This window comes from Ips typographus, unplaced genomic scaffold, assembly GCF_016097725.1.
Source record: "Ips typographus isolate SLU unplaced genomic scaffold, UJ_Ityp_2.0 IpsContig94, whole genome shotgun sequence".
Lineage (NCBI taxonomy): Eukaryota > Metazoa > Arthropoda > Insecta > Coleoptera > Curculionidae > Ips > Ips typographus.
In genome coordinates, this window is record NW_028098584.1 from 46043 (window position 1) to 56665 (window position 10623).

Below are 10623 nucleotides of genomic sequence, written 5' to 3' on the forward strand. Positions count from 1 at the left end.
CACTTATATTTATATTAGCTATTTATATTAGCTTATTATTGTTTTTGTATTACTTTATTAGTGTTAATAGCTATGTAGATAAAAGATACAAGCATAATATACACATGTGGTTTTGAAATTAAAAAAATTGGAATGTATAATGGTGTCATGTTAAACCCAAATAACGAGAATAATCTAGTTATGAAATTAATCCAATTATTTTTTAGTGCTATGAACTAATAAGGTACGATAAAAAATGTTTCGCTAAGGAGGCAAATATTCCTGACACGACGCTCCGACAACCTTGTTGGTTGATGACGAACGACTAACATAACAAATAATGATAACAGTAAACAACCGTTCAAGTTGTTTACATGACTAATTTTGTTCGCGCAGTGCATACACGAAAATCCTTGCTTTACAGCATTAGGGAAATAAATTTCATACGTTCCATTTTTTATTTTTTAGGAATGGAAAATGGATCGTACATACTCACACATAAATAAGAGTTAAAAATGATGCTAAAAATAATTGTATTGAAAAGATATTGATATCTTTTTATCACACAAATCACTCCTGGTATTTTTTTTACAGGTTTTGTGAGAGAAGGTAATTATATAATAGGTTAGTTTAGGTTTATTCGTTGTCCTAATAACACAACGTTTTGGCATCCCTGTATGGTATTTCTTGTTTTGCTGAATTTAAATTCTAAATTCATTTGTTATTTTATTTTGTGGTTCGACACTAGGAGTGATTTTTTTGTGAGGTAAAAATGTTCAAAACAAACGGGCCTTCTTGTACTGTTGGAGAGAACCGGGATGGCAGTCAGGAATCCGTTCAGGAAAGTGAGGTGGACATTATAATGCAAATTAATAAATCCAACCCATTTCTCTCCACGTCAGGACAAGGAAGGTCATCCAGTGTGAATCATAACATGGCATCCCTGGTGGGGAACCAAGATCACTTTAATAATGAAACTCATAATGATTCAGTTTGGCGTACCAACGACTACTTGGGTAGAGATAGTGATAATAGGGACATAGTGAGAGAGGTTGACACAAACACACTTTTAGCAGGAGCTATAAAAGAATTAAATTTAAATTTAAAGACTTTTAGGTCTGGTAGGGAAACCACTTTGCGAGCTAGTTTTGAAGGGGCGGTATAATAACATATATTAACACAATATTTTGATAAAGCTGGAATCAATGATTCCCATGAGAGAGCACAACTTATCATGGACCGTCTGAAAGGACGAGCTGCAAAGTGGGCAGCTAGATTTAAACTGTATAGAGTAGGGTCAAAGGAATTAAAGAGAAAGTTTTTAGCATATTTTGACGGACAGAGCGTACGAATTGAATTAACTACTGCATTATATAGCCAAAGACAAGGAGAAAAAGAAAGTACAGATGAATTCGTAGCCAGAAAAAGAGGTATAGCTGCTAGATCGGAACGACACTGCCCTCAGGACGAAGAAACACTTACAAGTATCATTTTGCCAAATCTAAGACCCGAAATTAGATCTCGTCTGAGAGGCATTCAGTTTACTTCACTGGAGCAATTGGAGATTGCTGCTGTCCAAGTGGAAACTGATTTATTAGAGCTCTCGTTACTCGCAGAAAAACCTAAAACTAAAAAAAAGATTTACCGAGAGAAAATCAACGAGTTATTCAGCAGCGAGTCTCTAATCCTCAACGCAATGACCGGGAAAATTATTATTCAGTGCGTTGTTATATTTGCCAAGGAAATCACACTGCTCGTTTCTGCCCTCGTGCTATTCAATCTGGGAGACAACAACACGTAGCAGCGATAGAAGAGATGCCCCGTCAAAACTGGCCAAGACATTCAGAAGCTGGTAGCGCAGGTTTGGACGAACTAGAACCCTCTTCAGAAAACTACCACAGGGCCGGAGTACTACGAATGGATCCGGCCCGGAATACCAATTAAACGCTACACTACGTCAGACTCCGAAGTATACTCGACCCACCATACCAGTGACAATCGATAATCGTGTGGTTTTGGCTCTGTTGGATCCCGGGTCGGACATTAATTTAATTGACAAAAAACTTGTCAATCAACAAGCACATTTTGAAGAAAATATTTTATTAAGATTAGCAATCAAAAATCAATCTGTATATACTGAAGGCTCCACGGATGTGCTGTTTTACATTAAGAATGTAAACTTTAAAGAAACATTTCAGGTTGTAAGCGGACTTGGACATCAAATTATTTTAGGAATGCCTTTCTTTTCGGAACATAATGTGGTATTAGATTTTGAAAGGGAATGCATGAATTTTGGCAAAGAAACACGTGCTACTGTGTTCTGGAGAAAAAATCAATTAGTACAAAAAGATTCAATCAAGTTACCAGAAATTGTAGATCCGGAATTCAGTACTCTTGTCAAAGAATTTGAAGATGTATTTTTGGTAGGTTTAAATCAACCAACCACCAGAACGACTACTCATCACATTCATTTAAAAAATAATATAGTTATTAACAAAAGATGTTATCCTATGGCGCCAATGAAAAAAGAAATTCTTTATAAACAAATTGACGAGATGCTCAAAGCTGGGGTAATAGAACCGTCTATTTCACAATACGCATCTCCGCCAGTTCTAGTGATGCGCACGGGGAAAAAGCCAAGGTTTTGTGTGGACTATAGATGGTTGAATAAAATAACCTTGGATGAATCCTCTGGGTTACCACGCATTTCGGACGCTCTAAAAAATATCTCGGAGGCTCGTATATTTACTGTTCTGGATCTCAAAAGTGGTTATTGGCAAGTTCCTTTGGAGCCTACTGATAAGCACAAAACAGCATTCACTACGCCAGATGGAACAGCATATCAATTTACTGTGATGCCATTCGGTCTAAAGAATGCTCCAGCCACATTTCAAAGGTTGATGGCTGGTGAAGTACTTGTGGGATATGTGAATCGCTTTACTCAAGTTTACTTGGATGATGTTATCATTTATAGTAATTCCAAAAAGGAACACTTATATCATCTGAGACTAATTTTAGAGCGATTACGGTTGCATGGACTGCGGGCTTCTGCAGAGAAGTGTCACATCGGGATGGACAATCTAGATTATTTAGGCTTTCGTATAGAGGGTGACTCCGTGGTACCTCAACAGAAACACTTAAAGCAGATTGCAGATTTTCGAATACCAAAGAACCGAAAACAGTTACAAGCTTTTTTGGGGACCTGTGGGTGGCTGCGGGAACACATACCGAGATATTCTGATATAACTGCTCCACTCACAGAAATGCTTAAAGGAAAATCAACAAAATTAGTATGGACAGAGGCAGAGGACGCAGCTTTTGAAATGACCAAGCAAGCAGTAGCGAAAGCCCAATCACTTAATAGGCCTGACTTTAGTAAACAATTCATATTACAGACGGACGCCAGTCAGGAAGGTATGGCGGCAGTCCTGTTTCAGGAACCGGAAGCAGGCAGGAAAAATATTATATCCTTTGCTAGTGCCAAATTTAAACCCAACGAGCGTCGTTTGCACGTAAACGAGCAAGAATGCTTGGCGCTTTTTTGGGCTATTAATCACTTTCGGCATTACTTGGAGGATTCACCTTTTATAGTCCGAACAGATAGTAAATGTCTTACATGGCTGGAAAAATTTAAAGACACTAAAGCCAAATTGACTCGTTGGACGCTCCAGTTACAAGAATATAGCTTCACACTAGAGCATGTTCGGGGTTCAGAAAACTATTTACCTGATCTTCTTAGTCGTCGATCTGACGACATTGATTATCAAGGAGAACCTGACAATGACCGACTCGTTCCACCAGGAGGAGAAAATCCCGATCAGAACTTGATGGATAATGGCGTCACTATTGAAACTGAATTGGCTAATCTAGATGCTGACGCACTGTTCGATAAAGTGGCTCGAGAACACGCAAATGTTAATTATATGGTGGAAATGATAGCCACCATATCTGCTCTTAAGGAAACCAATGACATTTTGACACCAGAACAGGAACAACTATTGCGAAAATTTGCTGTGGACAACGGGCTTTTATGGAGGCGACATTCAGAAGGTGATCGCTTGGTCGTACCCAGAAAATTAGTTACTCAGGTCATAGAGGCGTATCATGACACTGAGTATTTTGCTCATCCTGGGACCGCCGAAACTAGCAGACGAATATCTAAACATTATTTTTGGGGATACATGTTTCGAGATGTCGGACGATATATTGCAAATTGCATTGTTTGCGGTTTGGCAAAAACAGTCCAGCGTCAAGATGCAGCTCCCCAGAAACCACGAATACCTAAGTTTCCTTGGGAAATGATTTCTGTAGATGTGCTTGGTCCATACCCGGAAGCGTCCGGGACTAAAAATAAGTATATAATACTCGTGGAAGACGTATTCTCGCGATGGTTAGAAGCTTTCACTTTCAAAAGAGTAACTGCATCTGACGTCGTAAACGTATTAGAAAGAGAGATATACTCCAGATATGGAGTTGCGCATTTTTTGATATCTGATAATGGGAGAGTTTTCACCAGTAAATGTTTAAGCAGATCCTGCAATAAATACAGAGTAACACATCTTTACAGTGCGATTTATCATCAAAGGGCCAATCCAGTGGAGAGGCGAGTGCAGGAGTTAAAGAAAGTCCTTCGAGTACTCCTTCTGGACAGCCCTGAAGCGAACTGGGAGAAGAAACTCCCTTTGGCTTTGCAAGTACTGCGTGGAAGGCGAAATGCAGCCACAGGAGAGACCCCTTCGGCTATAGTACTAGGGTATGAGCTGCCTCTTCCAGGAGAATGGCAGTCTCAGTAGAGTAAACAGAAAAAACTATTATCACCAAAGGACAGGAAACGTAAAAACAAAATTGTATTTTCAAGACAATGCCAGTATCAAAAGAAAATGTTTCCTAGACAAGACGAGAAGCCTAAAGTAATTTTTCAAGTGGGGGATCAAGTAAACGTACGAGCCAGAGCTCCAGGTGTATTTGCACCTGTATGGAGAGGTCAAGGCTTAGTGATTAAACAGTTATCGGATTCAACTTACGAGATAGAACTCGAGGGTTCGATTTCGATCATTCACGTGGACGATTTGAGGCCAAGTCGTATCGGTAACCAATTGACTTCCGATAAAGAGTTAGACACTTCAGTATCGCTTATTTACGAGCCAGATCCTTTTTTCTCTCAGGAAGAATCTGATGACGGTTGGACCGGACATCAAAACCGAAATTTTCATCGAATCGATCCTGCAAATGACGACTCCGAATTGAAAATTACAGTGAATTCCGCTTCTATTATCAGTTTACTTGATGAAAAAAAATTTCCACGTTCTTCGAGACCGTCTCGGGTTTGAGATAAACCCTTTGGCATCACAGCAGATAAAGGATTATTCTATAGTGCGGGGAGAGAGGGCGTGACGTGCGGTGATATTAAAAGAACAGTAACAGACTGTAAGTAAAGTAATTTCTTTTTAGAATTAAGAATCTTTCGAACTCATAGATAACAGTATTGTAGCAGTAATTTTTAGTTTTGTATTTTGTGAGAGAAGGTAATTATATAATAGGTTAGTTTAGGTTTATTCGTTGTCCTAATAACACAACGTTTTGGCATCCCTGTATGGTATTTCTTGTTTTGCTGAATTTAAATTCTAAATTCATTTGTTATTTTATTTTGTGGTTCGACACTAGGAGTGATTTTTTTGTGAGGTAAAAATGTTCAAAACAAACGGGCCTTCTTGTACTGTTGGAGAGAACCGGGATGGCAGTCAGGAATCCGTTCAGGAAAGTGAGGTGGACATTATAATGCAAATTAATAAATCCAACCCATTTCTCTCCACGTCAGGACAAGGAAGGTCATCCAGTGTGAATCATAACAGTATATTAAGCCTTAAGTAGCACATATTAACCTTTGTTCTTATATTTCATGTAACACTGAGGACTATATGAGAAGGAAGCCAAAGCAGACTATGATGAGCTATTATCGTTATTGGAATTCACGATGGGCCTGTACGTTGATGCTCCAAGCTAGCCGAATCATCGATTGAATAATCGACCCACACCACAAACATTTATGGGACATTAATCATAAAGGTGTTCAGTGATGTGAGATGCGAAGTTTTGCTCATAGGACTAAGCCTCTATTAAACTTTTCTCAGTGTTGCAGTATTTTTGTTGTTCTGCCACTGAGAGAACCGGATAGATTTAGGGTAAATAAAAGTGCATAATGTTGTTTAGGTATAGTTACTGGAAAGGAAAGATTTTATTAGGTTTCTTGTTAGAATAAGAACTAACTTATTATTAAGAAATGATTGTAACCAGTGTCCTTGGACAAACTTAACTGAGTACTATGGAATACCTACTAACCATTTATTATAATGTCTTCGTATGTACACATGTAACTTTTAAATTTGTATTAGGCTAAACGATATATTTTTATTTTTGTTAAAAATTTTAATTATTGTTCATATAAAACTGGGGACCAGTTTTTCTGGGGCGGAGGAATATGTCACGAATGGAAAATCCATTAATTCAAAAGATGGACTTATTGACTTAAAAACATAAGAATATTCGAGGATTGCGAAATATTAAGCGCACGAGGCAAGGTCGCACCAGGATGCACCTAGTGCATCGTATCGGTGATGAGTCACCCCCACCTGCTTTACAGAAATATGAAAAACAGGCGACGAACAATAACAAACTACGTCAGCCGATCAATCGGGTATAAAATACGCCGATTTCAGCAGTATTGGATGAGTGTGAAGCAATCGACAATAGTGCGACCAGCTGAACCAAGAAGTCGAGATGTCGACTCTCCTCGAGGAAAGAAGATCAAGTAGTCCATTCTTCAAAATTATTCCAACACGAAAGTGACCAAGCCAGCCGCCAGAAAATGCTAAGTCCTTAGCTTAGTATTCATGTAAGTACAATTGTTGAATTATTAACTTTTAGTGTGTTGGATTATGGCTGTATTATACGGATCCACTTATAAATGTTTGGTCAATAGACTTAAGTGTTTAATAGAAAACTCGATAGTGTTTGATTCCATCCTTAAAACTGAGATCCCGGCGCGACGTTTAACGTCGTGAGTCAGTTTAAATAAGTGAATGATTTCTATGAAGCTCCAGTTGACAAGCGTGTCCAAAATATTACTGGAGTTGTTAATCAACGCGATAAGGATTGGTGGTTATGGAATCGTGCTGTACGACACCATGAATCAATAGTGTTTTGTAATTTCCATTATGTTCTTGAGATAAGATCTATAAATTTAATTATGAATATTTGCATTGAATGTCATGAAGGTTTTGTTGATGAGTTTTACAAAAAAGTTGCTTATCACTACAAGGGAGTGTCTTTTTTGCTATTGCATGAACATGACTTTTTCATATCAATTGCGATGTGTGTTGTAAAGCTACAAACGCTTATAATTTAAATTTTTCTTGTTATTGGGACAAGAAAACCAAAATGATAACGACAGCGCCTTAGAAGACGAAATAGGAGAAGATGTCGTAAGTGAGACGTATAGCTGTTGCACTTATAATCCAAATATTCACGTGACATTAAGAATAAATGAAGTGAATGATTTCTATGAAGCTCCAGTTGACAAGCGTGTCCAAAATACAGGGTGCGGCAGAGACGACGGACGTTTTTGAGATGGGTAGTAGGGGAAGTTTACCTAATATGGGATACTAAGGTAAAACGGGATACCCTAATTATTTCGTAGTAAGATATAGCGCCACCTGTTGTACTATTGACTTAATACTTTCAGTCCGTGTATGAGTAACGTGCAGCAGTTTGACCAAAATCGTGACAGGTGTAACGCCGCTAGGTGAGTTTTTATGTTTTCAACATATTTATTGTAAAAATTTCGATCTACAAACATAAGTTTTTGACCTATATGACCAATGAGATGAAGCCGATTATTTTTTTGTCAGTTGCTAGGGCTTAAACAATCACTTAACTTATGAAATTTTAAGGTTATATTTCTATATAGAAAAATTGCAGCCATTTTCTGTTATATGTACATGTGTTGATAAAATGGGATGCGGCATGTGCTTCTAAAACGGGATATATCCCATTTTAGAAACAAGATGCTCGTTTCCTGTTTTAATTTTAATACGATTGCCGTGAACATTGTTGGTATTTTTTCATTTTAGAATCATTATTATTAGCAAATATGGCAACTCGGAAAACAACTCGTCAGTCTTGGTCCGAGGAAGAAATGGCGAAAGCAATCAGATCGGTTTCAACTGGCAAATACGGTTACTTAAAAGCATCAAAAATTTTTTCGGTGCCAAAAAGCACCCTTGAGCGAAGAGTAAAAAACTTAAATAAACAAATTACCGGGCATCAAAAAGGCTTGGGAAGTAGACAACGAACTTTTTCGCGCCAAATGGAAGAACTTCTAGTTGACTACGTAAAAACTATGGAGAGCATGCTTTTTGGATTAACGTGTACAGATGTTCGTAGGTTAGCGTTTCAGTTAGCAGAAAGGAACAATTTGAAACACTATTTTAATAAAAATAAAAAAATGGCTGGCTGGGCTTGGCTCCGATCTTTTATGAAAAAAAATCACCTTTCCCTGAGGAGACCAGAAGCAACATCGGCAGCTCGCGCTAAAGGTTTCAATGCAACTGCCGTAAACAATTTTTTTGATTTGCTGGAGCCCCTGCAAGATAGATACTCGTATGCACCATCTAGAATATTTAACGTCGATGAGACGGGATTAACAACTGTACAAGGGCGTCCATCTAAGGTGATTGCAATGAAAGGTAGGAAGCAAGTAGGAACGTTAACCTCAGCAGAACGAGGAACACTATGCACTGCGGTAATATGCATAAGTGCTGCAGGAACATATGTTCCACCCATGGTCATTTTCCCACGAGTTCGCGTAAAGGAGGAGTTTTCAATTGGGCTACCCCCTGAATCCATAGTAGCCTGCCATTCTTCTGGTTGGATGCAATTAAACCTCTTCGAAAAGTGGTTCGACCATTTTTTAAAATTTACCAATGCCTCAAAAGAAAACCCTTCTTTGCTTATATTGGACGGCCATAAAACTCATACCCAAAACATAATTGTGATAGAGAAAGCCAGGGATCACGGTGTTACAATATTGTGCATACCACCACATTGTAGTCATCGCATACAACCGCTAGACGTTTCTTTTATGGCACCTTTATCGACATTCTACAGTCAAGAGGTTGAAACATTTCTAAGGAACAATCCAGGTAGAGTCGTTACAATTTACCAAATAGGCAAATTATTTGGAAAGGCCTACTTAAGGGCAGCAACACCCAATAATGCCATTCATGGTTTTGAGAAAACTGGCTTATTTCCCGTTAATCGCCACGTTTTCACTGACGATATGTTTATAGCTGCTGATCCCACTGATCAGCCAGAAAATGAATTAATTTCAACGGAAGACGGCTCACCAGACGGAGAACCACCATTTCCAATCAGGCTCCAAACTCCGCCTCCATCAACTTCATATTCGACCCACACACTGCTACAATCAAAATCAACCTCTCCAATCAGACATCAAACGCCACCGCCATCAACTTCATATTCAACCCACACACTGCCACAATCAGAATCAACTCGTCCTCTTGACTCAGATGACAGCTTCTCCAGTGATGATGATAAACCTTTGGCCAATATTTTTCAAATTTCACCAGAAATGATTCGTCCATACCCAAAAGCAGCATTAAGAAGGCCTGCGAAAACTGGAAATAGAGGTAAAGCTGCCATCTTAACGAGCTCACCTTATAAGAATGAATTAAATGCCAGTATAGAAGGGAAACAACGTAAAGTGTCAACCGGTAAATTGCCATCTTTGAAAGGAAAGGCACTATCGAAGGAAAAATCAGTAAAAAAAATCTCCAAACTACGGAAAAATAGTTCGGCCGAAGTAAAGACTGATAAAGCAACAAACAAGACTAGATACCAAAAAGATGTGAATGGGAAAAACAAGACCAAAGACAAGAATATCCAAAAAATAGACATGACCAAAGAAAACAGTGATGAGGAAGAAAATCCAGTGTGCTTTTATTGTGAAGTAGATTTTATAAGCAGCAAACCTGGTGACCAGTGGATTCAATGCAGTTCCTGTCAAAGATGGGTCCACGAAGCTTGCGGTGTATCAGACAACGAAGCCAGCTATTTCATATGTGATCTGTGCGTATGCACATAATCCCATTTTAGAAACAATACTGATCCCGTTTTAGATATACGTGTTCCTAAAATGGGAAATTTCACTCACCTAAGAAGAAAAAATGTTTTTGTTCTATGTTTAATACTATCATATGTTATGTTTATTTTTTTAATAAAGTTATGTTTGATATATCCATCATGACGCTTGTTTCTGATTTTGTAGCTAAACTTTTTTATAAACCAGGTTCAAACCTTAAGTATCCCATTTTAGGTAAACTTCCCCTACTCTCCCCCTCCGTCTACGATAGAGGTGGGGGGGTGCCGCTTGACTCGTTAGTTCCTAGCATTGTTTTACCAGTTGTCGTCATGGAGCCGTGGACGGTGGAGCACCGCGTTTTCGACTTTGATTGTTTCGTCCGAAATAATGAGTCAGTCACCGTCGTACAGCGTGAGTTTCGTCGCCACTTCAACATTCATCGGAATAGAGCTGTTCCCTCTCGAAACACCATCCTTCGTTGGGTT

The 10623-nt window shown here is 38.6% G+C and overlaps 1 protein-coding gene across 1 annotated transcript; it reads left to right on the forward strand.

Annotated features, from left to right (window-relative positions):
• The first annotated feature begins 8946 nt into the window (after window positions 1-8946).
• Window positions 8947-10303, forward strand: LOC145740007 (uncharacterized). The gene has a single exon (XM_081995325.1). The coding sequence runs from the start codon at window positions 9119-9121 to the stop codon at window positions 10139-10141; it is 1023 nt and encodes a 340-aa protein (XP_081851451.1). The 5' UTR covers window positions 8947-9118; the 3' UTR covers window positions 10142-10303.
• Window positions 10304-10623: the final 320 nt, after the last annotated feature.

Excerpts from the sequence above, each read along its gene's own strand:
- LOC145740007 (XM_081995325.1), top strand. The coding sequence starts at position 9,119 with ATGGCACCTTTATCGACATTCTACAGTCAAGAGGTTGAAACATTTCTA.